General features: G+C 41.9%; 1 protein-coding gene across 2 annotated transcripts in view; it reads right to left on the bottom strand.

Moving 5' to 3' along the window:
- Window positions 1–11,457: 11,457 nt before the first annotated feature.
- The window catches only part of KIF3A (kinesin family member 3A), a 33,503-nt gene continuing 28,672 nt past the window's right edge, over window positions 11,458–16,288 (bottom strand). For both annotated transcript variants that reach the window (XM_083720232.1, XM_083720231.1), the window contains one exon: window positions 11,458–14,648. In XM_083720232.1, the coding sequence (XP_083576358.1) occupies window positions 14,600–14,648 (49 nt within the window). In that variant the 3' untranslated portion in view covers window positions 11,458–14,599. The remainder of the gene's footprint in view (window positions 14,649–16,288) is intronic.

The following is a 16,288-nucleotide window of genomic DNA, read 5'->3' as shown; positions in this document are numbered from 1 at the left end:
TAAGTCCAGTCAAAGGCGACTATGGGGTTGCGGCGCTCATCTCGTTTTCAGGCCGAGGGAGCTGGTGTTTGTCCACAGTCAGCTTTCCCGGTCATTTGGCCAGCATGACTAAACTGCTTCTGGCACAACGGAACACCATGACGGAAATCAGAGCTCATGGAAATGCTGTTTACCTTTCCACCACAGCGGTACCTATTTCTGAACTGCTAGGTTGGCAGGTGCTGGGACAGAGCAATGGGAGCTCACCTCATCACGGGGATTCAGACCTTTTGATCGCCAGGCCCAAGAGACGCAGTGGTTTAGACCACAGCACCACCCGTGTCCTGTGTATGTAAGAACTGCTGGAGGCTACACTGTTTCTTAGTATTTACTCCACTTTGTCAAAGATCATAAGATTTATGACTGCACCAGTTCTCATTTTGGATCATGCCCCAGTGAGTTTAGTGCTACAGCCACTTTGAAATGACTCGCCTCACCAGTAGAGACTCAGTTCCTTCCTACTTAGGACGCCATTTTTCTCTCAGCCATACAGTAATTTATTGAAATAGCACAGCCTCTACTAATGGGATGTATTGAAATCATACTTATGCCTTAAAATAATCTCACAAGCCTTAATTAATAGTAGGAAGAGACTCAAAGTTTTGATGCATATGGAGATTAAGCAGTGGGAAAGACAAACTGGACAGTTATATAAAACACCTTTTGCTCATGACTTGCTCTTGTAATAAAATTAGGTTCGTAATGTCCAGCATGCTGCTTATCTCATGGCATGCATGTGCCCAGCGTACTGGAAATCAGAAGAACAAGTCGGCAAATTCCTTGTGTAAAAACTCAAGGAAATTCCATCCAAGCCAACTATTAATGAGATAAAATAAAAATAGCAACAGAAACAGACCCACAGAATCCATTGATGCTTTACATTGTTTTAGGAGTTACGGTGCACTCCTTTGTAGAAGGACCTTTGTAGAAGGAGACCACTGGTTTTAGGAGTTACAGGTGGCAGCAACATCTAGATCTCAGCAGAATGTCCTTCAAAGTCCCTTCTCTGCTTCTGAAGTAGGGAGAGCATAGGAAGCTTCCTTATAATGAGGTCATCCAGGTAGCACCATATGCACAGTTACTTCATTTATTTATTTTTTAAAATCATATGCAGTTAAACAGGGTCTTTATTCCCCCACCTTTTTATTTTTAAACAGTATACCTGAAGGAGCATCTCCACCCCCATTGTTCACCCCGGACACTGAGGTCCAGCGCTGAGGGCCTTCTGGTGGTTCCCTCACTGCGAGAAGTGAAGTTAAGGGAACCAGGCAGAGGGCCTTCTTGGTAGTGGCGCCCGCCCTGTGGAATGCCCTCCCATCAGGTGTCAAGAAAATAAACAACTACCCAACTTTTAGAAGACATCTGAAGGTAGCCCTGTTTAGGGAAGTTTTTGATGTTTGAAGTTTTATTCTGTTTTTAATATTCTGTTGAAAGCCGCCCAGAGTGGCTGGGGAAATCCAGCCAGATGGACGGGGTAGAAATGATAAATTATTATTATTATTATTATTAAACAAGGTTTCTTTTCCCCCTTCCTCATTTTTATAGGGGCGTCCCCCCTTTCTCTCTCTTTGAAACATGTCTTCCCAGTGCTTGACACCATTAGTGGTTGTCATTTTAATTTCCTGCAGTGCTCCCAAGCAACAATACATTGGCGCATTGTGGGAAGTTAAAATGGCAGTTGTCTGGTGCCAGTTATAGTGTCATTAGTCAAAGGAGCACAGTCACTTCTGCTGGGTAAATCAATCAGGGATGCTCATTAGCAGAGGAGGCAACTCTTGCCAAGAGGCCTCTCAAGTCTTAGAATAGCCCTGAAATTAAAACATCATGTCCCAGGGTTTTGTCAAGTCCTCTGGAATGAGGTCCTTAGTGATGTTTGTGGATTCTCGACTGCAGCTTACGCAAACTGCTGAACAATGTTCAGGACTAGGAAGTACAGTGGTACCTCGGGTTACATACGCTTCAGGTTACAGACTCCACTAACCCAGAAATAGTACCTTGGGTTAAGAACTTTGCTACAGGATGAGAACAGAAATTGCACAGCGGCGGCGTGGCAGCAGTGGGAGGCCCCATTAGCTAAAGTGGTGCTTCAGGTTAAAAACAGTTTCAGGTTAAGAACGGATCTCCAGAACGAATTAAGTACTTAACCCAAGGTACCACTGTAATTGTTCCAGCTACACATATATTTTTCCAGTCTGTATGTGACAACCCAGTGATGTAGATTAATAAAAAGAGCATAGTAGGTGACAACAGTTAAGCATTTATTTCATAAATCACCTCTCACCTTTCCTCCTCAGGAAACATGGGGACTAATGATACTGACTTGTCCCCTACAGCATGGTCCCCATTGCCACCTACTGAGTTAATCAACTCAGTGCTCTCTCTTTTTTTGGTAAAAAAAAATGAGGTACAGGTACTCATATCTTGATAAACGTGCTGTGGGTGCCAGTTCTTCCTCTAGTTTGAATCATAATCACTGGAGGCGGTGAGTGTCCTGTGTGAGTGTCTGGAGGTGTTTGGAGGGTGGTTAACAGATTGAGGTCACATCCCGACAAGACAGAAGTTCTGTTTCTGGGGGACAGGGGGCAGGCAGGTGTGGATGACTCCCTGGTTCTGAATGGGGTAACTGTGGCCCTAAAGGACCAGGTGTGCAGCCTGGGGGCCATTTTGAACTCTCAGCTGTTCATGGAGGCGCTGGTCAGCATTGTGTCCAGGGCGCACAAAGAAGTGCTTCAGATGATGCTTGTAGGATATTCAGAAGCCTTAGTGCCTCCAACTGTGGAGATGGAGCATAGTCATCATGGCTAGTAACTTTTGATAGCCCTCTTCATGAATTTGCCGAATACTCTTTTAAAGCCATCCCAAGTTGGTGGCCCTCACTGTCTCCTGTGGAAGTTCCATAGTCTAAGAAGTGCTTTCTTTATCTGCCTTGTATCTTCTAACATTCAGCTTCTTTGGAGGCCCATGAGTTCTAGTGGTGCGAGAGAGGCATACAAACATTTCTACAAGGCATGCTTAATTTTATGAATTTCTGCCGTCTCATCTCTTGCTTATATTTTCTCTAAACTAAAAAGTCCCGAATACTGCAAGCTTTTTTCATAAAGGAGCCGCTCCATCACCTTGATGGGTTGCCCTTTTCTGAAACTTTTCCAACTCTACAGTATTCCCTTTTGTGGTGAAGCTACCTCAAGAACGGTACACGGTATTCCAAATGAAGTCGTACCATAGGTTTGGAGAATGGCATTATGATAGTGGTAGTTTTATTTCAATGATCCTTTCCTAATGATCCGTAGCTTGGAATTTGCCTTTTTCTCGGCCATCGCACATTGGGTTGACATCCTTATTGAACTATCCACTCTTATTCCAAGGTTTCCTTCCTTTTCCATCACAAATAGTTCAGATCCCATGAGCGTATATGTGATTATTATTATTTTTTGTCCCAACATGCATCATTTTGCACTATATTGAACTGAACTCACAATTTCACCTCTATTAACTCAGTTTGGAGAGTTTTTTTTGGAGCGTCTCACACTCTGTCTGTATCATCAGTGAACTTCACCACCTCACTGCTCATTCCTAAGTCTAGATTAGAAGCCCTGCACAAGGACTTCTGCTTATGAAATGGGTTCCCCCCTCCCCCCCCGTTCCCTGTAACACACAAAATGAGCTTTGGGGAATCTGAAGAACCCCAGAGGGGTGCGGGCCCCCCTGGGTGATATCATCAATTTGTCCCTTGGCACCGGGATATTCCCAGGGGAACTGAAGGAGGCAGTGGTGCGCCCGCTCTTAAAGAAAACATCATTAGATCCCTTAGATCTATCCAATTACCGCCCAGTTTCGAATCTTCCATTCCTGGGTAAGGTGATTGAGAGAGCGGTTGCTGAACAGCTTGGTAGGTTTCTGGATGAAACATCGGCCCTGGATCCATTCCAGTCCGGCTTCCGCTCTGGTCATGGGACCGAGACGGCTCTGGTCGCCCTAACAGATGATCTCCGTAGGCAGCTGGATCGAGGCGGGTCGGGGCTGCTGATTCTTTTAGACCTGTCAGCAGCCTTCGACATGGTCGATCACGAACTCCTGGACCACCGCCTTGCCGACGTTGGGATTCAGAGCACAGCCCTTCAATGGCTGCGCTCGTTTCTCTCTGGTCGGGGACAGAGGGTGGCGCTTGGGGGGGAATTGTCATCGCGCCACTCCTTGGTGTGTGGAGTGCCTCAGGGTGCGATTCTCTCCCCGATGCTTTTTAACATCTTTATGCGCCCCCTCGCCCGGCTTGTCTGGAGTTTTGGGCTGGGTTGCCATCAGTATGCCGATGACACCCAACTCTATCTGTTGATGGGTGGCCATCCTGACTCGGCCCCAGACACACTGGCGAGATGTCTGGAAGCTGTGGCTGGATGGTTACGTGGGAGCCGGTTGAAGTTAAATCCTTCGAAGACAGAGGTCCTCTGGCTGGGACGGGGCGATATGGGATTGAGGGGGCAACTCCCATCTCTTGCGGGGGTGCAATTAGTGCCAGCACCGTCCGTTAAGAGTTTGGGTGTAATCTTCGATACCTCCCTCTCTATGGAGGCGCAGATTACAGCTATAACAAAGGCAGCATTTTTTCATCTCCGCCAAGCTAAGCAGTTGGCTCCTTATCTCTCTCGCCCTGACCTAGCCACTGTGATCCATGCGACGGTCACCTCCAGACTGGATTATTGTAACCCGCTCTACGTGGGGCTACCCTTGAGACTGACCCAGAAACTCCAGCGGGTGCAAAATGCCGCGGTGAGACTCCTTATGGGGTGTTCACTGCGAGATCACATTCATCCGGTACTATACCAGCTGCACTGGCTCCCGGTGGAGTACAGGATCAGGTTTAAGGTGCTGGTTTTAACCTTTAAAGCCCTATACGGCCTAGGACCCTCGTACCTACGGGACCGCCTCTCCTGGTATGTCCCACAGAGGAACTTACGGTCTGCAAATAAAAACATCTTGAAGATCCCAGGCCACAGAGAGGTTAGGCTGGCCTCAACTAGAGCCAGGGCCTTTTTGGCCGCGGCTCCAATCTGGTGGAACGCTCTGTCACAAGAGACCAGGGCCCTGCGGGACTTGACATCTTTCCGCAGGGCCTGCAAAACAGAGCTGTTCCACCAGGCCTTTGGTCAGGGCGCAGCCTGACCCCCCTCCTCTGGCAATCTGCACAGAATTTTGCTTATCGGTTGCCATAAATTTGATTTTAATTAATTTTTATAATGAAATGTTTTTAGAATCGTTGGATTATTTTGATTGTTGTTAGCCGCCCTGAGCCCAGCTTCAGTTGGGGAGGGCGGGATATAAATAAAATTTATTATTATTATTATTATTATTATTATTAACATGCTGGAATACTTGCACAGACAGCATGATTGAGAAAGCGTGACAACGAATTCTACTCAATATAATTAAGTTATAGTACAATGGTATACATGCCTATTCAGAGTTACGGTAAGTCTTTATGCTTAAAGGGCCTTACTCCTAGCTAATTTGGTACAGAATGGCAGCCTAGGCTTTGCTTTATGGTTACTATTGGGGGAAGCTGGGTTTTGTACCTTTGACAGCAATACGACAGGCAGAAATTCAACAGGTTAAGAATTTTCTTGTATGGAAATACAGTGGTACCTCGGGTTACATATGCTTCAGGTTACATATGCTTCAGGTTACAGACTCCACTAACCCAGAGATAGTGTTTTAGGTTAAGAACTTTGCTTCAGGATAAGAACAGAAATCGTGCTCCGGCGGCGCGGCAGCAGCAGGAGGCCCCATTAGCTGAAGTGGTGCTTCAGGTTAAGAACAGTTTCAGGTTAAGAACAGACCTCCGGAATGAATTAAGTACTTAACCTGGGGTACCACTGTACAGTTATGGAACAGCTTTACCATGATTGTACTCTCTATAATTTTTGTGTTATGACATGTCCGCCTCTCCACAGCCATTTTCTGATATATCACAGAAACACCCAGCAGCCATTCTGTGGCTGGTACCTTCATAATTTGAAATGTGCCCTTTGGTCCAAAAATGTTGACGACCCCTGCCTTCAGGTAACAAGTGACTAATATGCCAAATGAATGAATGAATTAAAGAAAATAAAAATAAAATAAAATAAATAACTCTAGAAACATCTTTTCACTTGCCCCCATTGAAACATACTGCAGTTGGGTTCCCTTTAGTTGGATGCTATGATATAAAAGGCAGGGTAGGAATGCATAAGTACTGCTTAGTTTACAATATTTTGTTGCATTTTTTATTATTATTTGTGAACTGCCCTGAGTTTGAGTTAATCGCTGGCACTACTTGATGTTGAAATAAATAAATATCCCCCCACCTACCCACCCCCAAACCCAAGCAATCTGTGTACAGATTTACCAAGAAAGATCAATAAAATAATTACCAAAAATCTATGCCGAGTTCCTGTTATATTATATGCATAAATCGATGTTAAAACCAAGAACAGTTAAAAAGTCAGTTAATAACTTTACTCTTATTCCTTCTGTTGTCTTCTGGGTCTAGACTGTGGTTGGATGATGCAAACTGGAAGCTACCAGTAACCACAATGACATTGTGCGGATTAAATAGTGATTTTTAGCTCAGAATAGAATCATAGTTGCTGTCAGCCTCCAGCCTCTCAACAATCCTACGCCAGTCTAAAAGGCATTGCATACCTCTAGTGATGTCAGAGTAAATACTAATCAGATGCTGAAAAATTAATAGACACTTATTTTTAGTGGGGAAATGTGACAATAGCTGTAACAACTGCTAAGTGAATGACGAAAGAGAGTTAGTTGAACATTCGGCTTCCTCCTTCCTTGGTAACATGGCATGAGCCAAGCTGAGAATTTTAAAAACACTCAGGATGAACGTATTCTAAAGAATTAGAAGCATATAGAAGAGAGCTGTTCTAAAGAAAAAAGAAAATGCTCGATAAAAATGTGGGCGGCACTTGTAAGCTCTCTCCCCCACCCCCCAGCCTGACAGGCCTTTACAGAAACGTGGAACCACATTCCCAGACCTGCTAGACATAGCAACTGGGGGCCCACCTGGAGCTGCCATGTCAGGAATATAGAAGCAATTGCAAAGTATTAAATTTGGGGGTGCAAAGTATTAAATTTGGGGGGTGGGAGTATAGGGAGAGAAATCTTAATTATGTGTTTCACTTTCACAACAGAAGTAAAACATTGCCTGTTAAAAGGGGAGCATCTATAAAACCGCTAAATTCAGGGCTTAAAATTACATTGATTCAGAAATTCTCTTTCCTTTTTAATATTTGACATTCAAAACACTCCAAAAGAAACATTCTCTATAGTTCAACCCTCTGAATCAAGAGCATCTCCAGCAACCACACTAATTATCTCAAAAGAACCAACAAAGTGAAATAATGCCTTCCACACAGAGAATATTAATTTATTTAAATTATTTAAAAAAATTATTAAAACTTCCAGTTCATTTTAAAGAACTATCAAGGTGTTGTACAATAAAATCATTAATATCTCATAAAACTCTGACATCATAAGTTAAGGAACGAATGACCAACATGAAATCAAATTAATTCTCTGAACACGCTTGGTGAAACAAATCTGTTTTCAGCAGGTGGCAAACTATCAGGATTGTAGGTGCCTGTCTAAATGTCCTCTGTAGGTGATTGATTGCAACGAACAATCAGTGTAAACTGCTTTGATTGCCTTTCTACAATCGAACAGTATATATATTTTTATGAAATAGGTAAACATCAAACTTCTATAGGCTTCTTCAGATGCTAGCTGCAAACACAACCACTGCCCATGAAGAAGGCAACAGAGTCACACAAGCCTGGCTCCCACCATCTCCACAACGAGTAGGGAGACCTGAAGGAGGACTGCAATCACATGCAGCTGAACATGCTTACAATCTTCCCTCTGATTGGAGACCGGGCATACGACAATGTCCGCAAAAGGCATTATTCAGTTAACCTCACTGGTGCCCTGGCTGGCTTCTAAAAACTGTTTGTGGATGTATGGTCTGATCCTGTGTTAGACTACTTCAACTGGCATGACTCAAGAATGAAGCACTCCAAGAAGTTACATTTGTTTATACCTGCAGAAGGTGTAAAATGAAATGTGTTGAGGGTGGAATGTGGCTTCCATTGGCCAAGCAAGACCTAACATCTCTTCCCCTCTTTTTTCTTTTGAAAAGGGAAATTACTGTAAATGGTCCAGGATAGATGGTAGATGCATCTCTTTAACTCTTAGAGAGTGATTTCATGATCACCCCTGGGATGAAAGATTTTCATCACCCCTGGGATGTAATGTCGTTTTCCATTCTGCCCTGTATTCATGCAACACAGTTTCCATTATGCTGCAGTTTGACTCCCACCAAAACCTACATTATTTATTCTGCCATCTGCTGTGGTGAAACTATATAACCTACGTATATCACATAAATTAAAATTGAATTACATTATTGCACCCCATTCATTTCATTGCCAAGGAAATGCAATGCAAATGGAGGGGGAATGGTACATAATCATACAAACTGTATTTGCTGGATTGATTTCCATTCCATTCTGGATGTTGGATGAATGTGTGAACATTAGCAATTTCTGGTCCCATTTTCATCAGAATTCTCTGGTACCTATCCTCTGGTAACGCTGAGTGTTAAGGTCAGTGATCAGAAGGTCAGTGGTTTGAATCCACACGACGGTGGTGAGCCCCTGTTGCTCTGTCCCTGTTCCTGCCAACCTAGCAGTTTGAAAGCGCACTGGTGAAAGTAGATAAATAGGTACTGCTGCGGCAGGAAGGTAAACGGTGTTTCCATGTGCTTTGGTTTCCGTCACATTGTTCCATTGCGCCAGTAGCGGTTTAGTCATATTGGCCACATGACCCGGAAAGCTGTCTTTGAACAAACGCCAGCTCCCTCGGCCTTAGATGACCGCAGCAACCCCATAGTCACCTTTGACTGGACTTAACCATCCAGGGGTCCTTTACCTTTACTTACAATCTACTTGTACTTTTGTAAATAAACCACATTTCAGAGGAATAGTTTGATGGTTCATTCCTGCTGTTGTTTAATGTGGTTACAAAAGCTTCCTGTACCTCCATTACCGTAATTCTCCATTCTCCATATGATGTTCTCCAAATCTCTGCCTTCCTACACTTTCCCCTTGCTCAATCCCAATTTTCTCCTAATTTCCCCTTTACAGAGTATCCCTAATTGAGAAAATCTACATTGAGGGAAGGCAGAGTATGGGAAGGCAGCGACTGAAGGGGAATGTCATATGGACAGTGGTGAATTAATGGAGGTACAGGAAGCTTTTAATGTTTTATCCTCTTTTTAATATTATGTTGGGAGCCACCCAGAGTGGCTGGGGAAACCCAGTCAGATAGGCGGGGTATAAATAATAAACTACTTCTTCTTCTTCTTCTTCTTCTTCTTCTTCTTCTTCTTCTTCTTCTTCTTCTTCTTCTATTATTATTAGCTCCCTATCCTAATTAAATGACAGCGTGGATGAGTCCTAAGTCTCATTGTTCAGAGAAATGGGGCGCACATAGTACTTCATACCTCAGCATTGTTTTGAGGCTTTGCCCCCCCCCCCCATTATTATTAATATTTTTACTCATTTGTGTTCTGGCACTGTTCTCTTCTCCTTTATGCCTCTTCCGTCCTTTCACCACAGTGGTTGTGGAGTTATACTATGTTGCTGAATAATGAAATACCATTTTGGAATGAATTCATCTTTTCTTTGATTTTCCACCCCCTGTAAACTAGCAGATGATTCTTCAATTCTTCCTTTGACAGGGCTGCTACACCCCCACTGCAGTTTGGTGCAAATTCTGAGAATGCTTCTCCAATGGTTCCTATGAATTTGCTCCACTCACATAATCATAACCATTTCCTCTGTTTCATGTTAGCAGTTTTGGTACCGTCACGGTGATAAAAATCTGTTATCTCTCCCCCTTTCTGAAGTGGCACTTCTACCCCTTAACCCTTTTTCTTGATAACACCAAGATCAAACAAGAAATAAAATGACAGACACCTTTACCCCTATTTGTGTCCCAAATCATAGTCTGCATTTCTGCTTCCCCACGTTTGGTCATTTTCATTTCTATGACGGAAACAGAAATACTAAACCTCATACGGTTCATGCACACACTTACTCCAGTTTTTGCTTTTTATTGTAGAGATGAAAAAGCAATATTAGCATGAGAGAAATCCATACTGATTATATATTTGTGTTTAAATTTTCTAAATCATCATTTATGTCTGACCAAACCCTCAAAGTGGCTTACTATAAAACAGGCACACAAATACATACCGTTAAGTCAGGTAATCCAATATGTGAGAAAAGATAGAAATAGAGTAATTTGGTTTAATAATAATAATAATAATAATAATAATAATAATAATAATAATAAATTCATTACCTGCCCTTTCTGAGCAGGTCCCGGGAAGATCACATCCATCTGGAAAAGTGTGACTTTGGGGGTAACGTCAAATCATTGGAGTCACAGCGCCTGCTGTGGCTGTAGAAACTGGTATAGGAGACACACGCATAGTTGCAGCTGGGACAGATGAAGGCATCTGGTTGTGCTGATGTAGGTGTGTGATTAATGGGTTACTGTGAATGTGTTGATCACTACCACCTTGTTCCTTCCCAGCAAAGCACAATCTTTAAGAAGCTGCCTTTCACTAAGGGGTAGTTCCCCTGCTTTTTGTAACTTTCCCCCATGTATATGGTATATCTCTCTTCTCTTTGGCGATCACTCATAGAGTAAGATTGTCTTCCATGAAAACGGTCTTAACAGTGAGTCCGTGACTGTGGATTCATGTTTCTTCAAAGTCCATGACATCTTAGGTAAACGCTGTTCTCCAATTGGAGCGCTTGCAGGCCAGTGTTTCTCAGTTGTCAGTGCTCATACTATATTTGTAAAGATTTGCCTTGAGGCATCTTTAAACCTCTTTTGTTGTCCACCAGTATTTCGCTTTCCATTCTTAAGTTGAGAATAGAATAGTTGCTTTAGAAGATAATAATCAGGGATCTGGACAACATGTATATAACCTTTCCTTGTGCCTTTGAGAGCCTACTATCCTATATGTGTTTATCTACTGAAGTATTTCCCCACAGAACTGATGAATTTAAAACCTCAACAAAATCACAACCCAGTCAGATGGGTGGCATACAAATAATACATCATCATCATCATCATCATCATCATCATCATCACCATCATTATTATTCTCTGAATCAAAGGTTTGTTTTTGGCTTCCAGACCACAATACCCAATTTGGATAAAATGCAAACCAAAACTTGTTGCTTCCACTCTTGCTAGGGGAGGAGTGAAATGATAGCATTCTGCTCATTCATTGTAAGATATTAGCTATGGCTCACTGTGATGTGTGAATTGGCAGAGAGAGAGACTGCACAAATATGTTGGGAATCCAATTCTTTTATTTCTAGGCATCAACATGCTCAATGTCAAGACATTGTGTCACTATATACAACATAAGGAACACACTTTGTACACAATGCAACCAGAAATTGTAACTCTCAAAAAAGTTAGCAAAACAATAAATAGGGACCAATTTTACATCTGGTATTTACGCCCTTATATACAGACTTGATGGCATGGACTAATAAGCACTTGCTAGAATGGTAAAGAACACAGGGTAACTAATTCCAAAGGCATGGAGCGAGACATCTCCTCCTATTCTTGTGGTCCAGGAACCGGTTAAGTCATTTAAGAAAACGACTCCACAAAACCCATGCAGACACCATTTCAGATGCTGACCCTGAAACTAAGGAAAAAATTAAAGGCTTTGGGCCAATTTTCCTAAATTAAGACGACTGCTCTGTTGGAGAGGCATCTGTGTGTGCACAAGCAAGGTTGGACTTGCATTGCATGAGTCAACAAAGGACTATGAAGCACTGTACTGTGGTGCTGTGAACTTTCACTGAAGCTCCTGTTAAGAGTCTCTTGCTCCTTTCTTCAAAACGGTCCTAAGGCTGTGTCTAACCTGGAATGCCACTTTTGAGAAAAACAATACAAAACCTGTGTGCTATTTTAGACTTGTTAGCATTTTAAGACTAAAGAACTGGCCCAAACTGGCTACAAGCTATATAAAAACAGTGCCCACAACTACGGCAAAATGTTATTTTAAAAACTGAAGAGTCAAGTCTGCCAGGATCCTCCTAAAACTTGCTTTTAAGGGACAACATTTGAAATTTGCCTACCTCTTGACAAGCAGGAATTTTAAATCTCCAAAACTAAAGCTAGTCAAGAGAAAGACAAATGTTCCAGTAGTAATCAAAGGTCAATGTATGCATTGGCATTCCAATTGGTCGATTGTAACTATCACATTTCTTCATTAGATGATGCAATCACACTGTATTTCAGACACAATTTGCATGCCCAATGTGCGTCTTCTGATAACACCACAATTGTGGAGTCACTCAGACTGGCTATCAGACAGGTGAGCATTTGGGTGGAGATTCCTTCCTTTGGCAATGACCATTACAACAATGTATGGATTAGAAATGAAACCACTGATCTATTCCTAATCCAGCAGAGAGTTCGGAATACATTATGTACGAAAAGAATCAAATCAGATCCAATCCTTATGCCTATATAAGTGGGTTGAACCAAACAATGAACAAAAAACTCGTCTTTCCCCATTTCCATTTTTTAAATCCAAGTTTGCGTTCCATATTCATACTAAATTTTTCCTACAACTGACATTTAGCTGAAATTGTCAATAGTTTTCATGTGTGTGTGAGCAATACAGCCTATAGCAATTTAGCACAATCAGTAAGACTCAAGAGTGCCAATCGCAAATCCTGTTATGACAAATTATTATTATTATTTTGAGCATCAGAGTATTTCACAACAACCAACACATTTTTCAGAATACAAGTCGCACAGTTAGTGTCATGTTTAATTTAAAGACTTACAAAATACATACAGTAACAGATATCTCCAGCAGTTGTCACACAATATACTTAGTTACAAAAGAAACAATATTAACACATAATATTGTGTATGGTAGTGGCACCACTTCATAAATAAGAGATTGGAAAAATAACCTGGTGCCAACTAAATATCTGGAATGATGAACAAGGAAAAACTTTTATTTCTTTTAAACTCAAAACAAGTACAGTCGTACCTCCTTTTGTGTCCAGGATCTGTTCCGGAGCCCCGGATGCTTGACGAAAGGGACGCTTGACAAAGCGCCACTCTGCGCATGCGCGAAGCGCAATTTAGCGCTTCTGTGCGTGTGGCAAACCCAGAAGTAACCTGTTCCGGTACTTCCGGGTTTGCCGTGGACAAAATGGACCCTAAACGAGGTACCACTGTACAACTGAAGAGAGGGTAAGAATGCACCAACCTGCTGACACTACCATTGCGTAAACAACCTGTAAATCATCACTTGGTAATTGGCAATGGAGCAGTTCATGACATCCTTCACAACATTTATTGTTCCTCCACTGAAACACTGAAGGGATGAAGCCTAAGGTGGCTTTCTAAAACGTTCCCAGACTCAGCTGTTTTATCCAAAAACCAGTGAGGCCAGATGATTTAGGTTCACGAATGCAAGAAAAACCTAGCATGTTTTGTTCACGATACTACATTTAAGACTATTTATGAGAGCCCCTTCTATAATGTCACAGGATTTCATTTTTCAGTTCAGTCTGCCACAGCTATCCAACAGCAACTGTTCTCACTGAAAGTCATCGCAACATAATGTAAGGGGGATGAAAGATTCAACAGTAAAAAGAGTGAGAGATGACAATGTCCACTCAGACTAGAAATGGCGTCAGGTGGGGAGAATGAGTAGTGTTAATCAAGCGGTGGGCACTTGATGTAGAATGCATGCTGCAACTTCAGTCTAAAGGATTTCTCAGTCTTTACCCTCTAAACCAAAACACGTCCCATCACCACCTAAGGTCTACAACAGTCCATCTTTGTATAACAATATGGAGAAAAGTCTATGCACATGAAGTACATGCTGAAGAAATTAATAAGTTATTTGCACATATGTGGTAGGGGATACTTAAGACAGAAGGGGATTCAGAGCATCCCAAGAACTTGCAGCTACCAGAATAAGTCTGCAGTGGCGCAAAGGCAGAACAACACAAGAGGCAAATGGAAGCAAAACAGGTCTATCAGGATGTGGAATCCTGGTTATCTACTCACAACAGGGCTATTCTGGTTAAAATTCAGTCACACACAAAACCTTTTCCAGTCAATTCAGTTCATTTTAAACACACCATATATCCTCAACAGCTTCACCTGCATAATGCCCAAAGCAGGATTAGTAACATTGACAAATTTACAGTCACAATCTAGTTTAGATTGAACATAATATACATGTAACAGATGACATAAAAGCAAATCAAGGGAAACAAATGTATTTCTTGTTGTCTCCAAGACACAAGTGTAGCCCTTTATAGCTACTTCTGTGTCAACCAAACATCAAAACTCTTCTGCGATCTCCAGAAACGAGAATCTGCATATCTGGGCCAAGTATTAAGCCACACACTAATCTTTATTGCAGTCCCACCACTGTCAGAGTCTACTGGAGCAACGACTCGATCACAGCGCCTGATTTGGCAGAACGTTTTCTGTTTGGAGAGGAGAAGGAAAGTTATATGAAGAGAGAAATTAATGCTGTCAAATCAAAGTGCATATAACAGACAACAAAATCTAGAAACCAGGCTGATTTCAGGAGGAAGCTAAGATGCCCCCATTTAAGGTATGCACATGGTCACAACAAACCATTTAAAAGGCGCTTACACTGACATGTTTTAAAAAATGCTTAAAACATGTTAAACATGTCTAAATTGTGTCGTAATCAATAGCAACCATGGATTCAAGGGCAGGGAGAGGAAAGAGTTTGGGGGGGGCAGGGAGTATAATTTGCTGTAGATTAATCTAATATACTTTTAGGGAAGCAATGTCCCTAAATACAGCTTTAAGTTCAGTCCTGCCCTGGGCTAAAAATATATCCTCTTGGGAGAGGAAAGATTCTTGCCCACTTGTAAACTTGTGGGTGGCCAGTGGCTTCAATTCTCCTATTTTTTTTTCCCGAGTTCTTTTTATTGATTAGTTCCATAAAAAAAAGAAGGACTAACACACAGGTAAACAGAAAAAAATAGTACACAAACAAACAGCAATAAAAAAAGAGAAAAGAAAAAAAAAGAGAAGAGGAAAAAAATACACAAAATTGTAGTTTTCACATTTACAATGTTACATAACCATCCCTTTCAAGACTTCCTTCAGCTTGTCCGTAAATCATTCGAAGTGATGATTAAAATTACGCATTTCTTAGTTTATACTGTCATTATGTCTTTCTCTATCTCCTATTTGCTTTGCACAATAACTCATAGTCTTTCACAGTGCGTCTCTGAATCCCTTTAGTGTTGTTTGTCCCTCACTAATATATTCCAGGTAATCTACGTACTTTCCCCAATCCTTGATGAACACTTGGTCTCTTATATACCTGACTTTTCCTGTCAGTTTATCCAACTCCGCATAGTCTAACAGCTTTGATCTCCACTCCTCCACCGTTGGTATTTCCTGCTGTTTCCACTTCTGGGCTAACACTATCCTTGCTGCTGTAACTGCATAGTATACTGGTCTACAATCTTCCTTTTTTATCTCGTGCCCTAATATCCCTAATAGGAAAATTTCTGATTTCTTTGTGAACGTATATTTTAAAATCTTCTTTAGTTCAATGTATATTTTTCCCCAGAACTGTTTCACTTTCCCACACTCCCACCACATGTGGTAAAAGGAGCCCTCCTTGTCTTTACATTTCCAGCACTTGTTGTCCACCTTATACATTTTCGATAAGTTTCATAGGTGTTAAATACCACCTGTAGAACATCTTCATGACATTTTCCTTTATCGTTATACACGCCGTAAAATTTAGCCCATCCTTCCAAAGTTTTTCCCAGTCCTCAAATTGTATACTATGACCTACCGTATTTTTCGCTCTATAACACGCACCTGACCATAACACGCACATCGTTTTTAGAGGAGGAAAACAAGGGAAAAAACATTATGAATGAAACAGTGGATGTATAATTTTTGTGCTTCATGCTGTGGCCACAGACATGCGATCTGATGGTGAATTTGGGCTGACCCAATGCAAAAATCCTGAGAATCCCTGTGCATCCATGGTTTGTAACCACGTTTTTGCACCATTGCAGCCCCAGGCAACAGTGGGTGCGTGATTTTTGGGGGGCAGGCTGTAGCCATG

This window comes from Podarcis gaigeae (assembly GCF_964106915.1).
Source record: "Podarcis gaigeae genome assembly, chromosome: 2".
NCBI lineage: Eukaryota > Metazoa > Chordata > Lepidosauria > Squamata > Lacertidae > Podarcis > Podarcis gaigeae.
The sequence above is the reverse complement of the archived record's forward strand: the minus strand, read 5'-3'. Positions and strand labels throughout refer to the sequence as shown.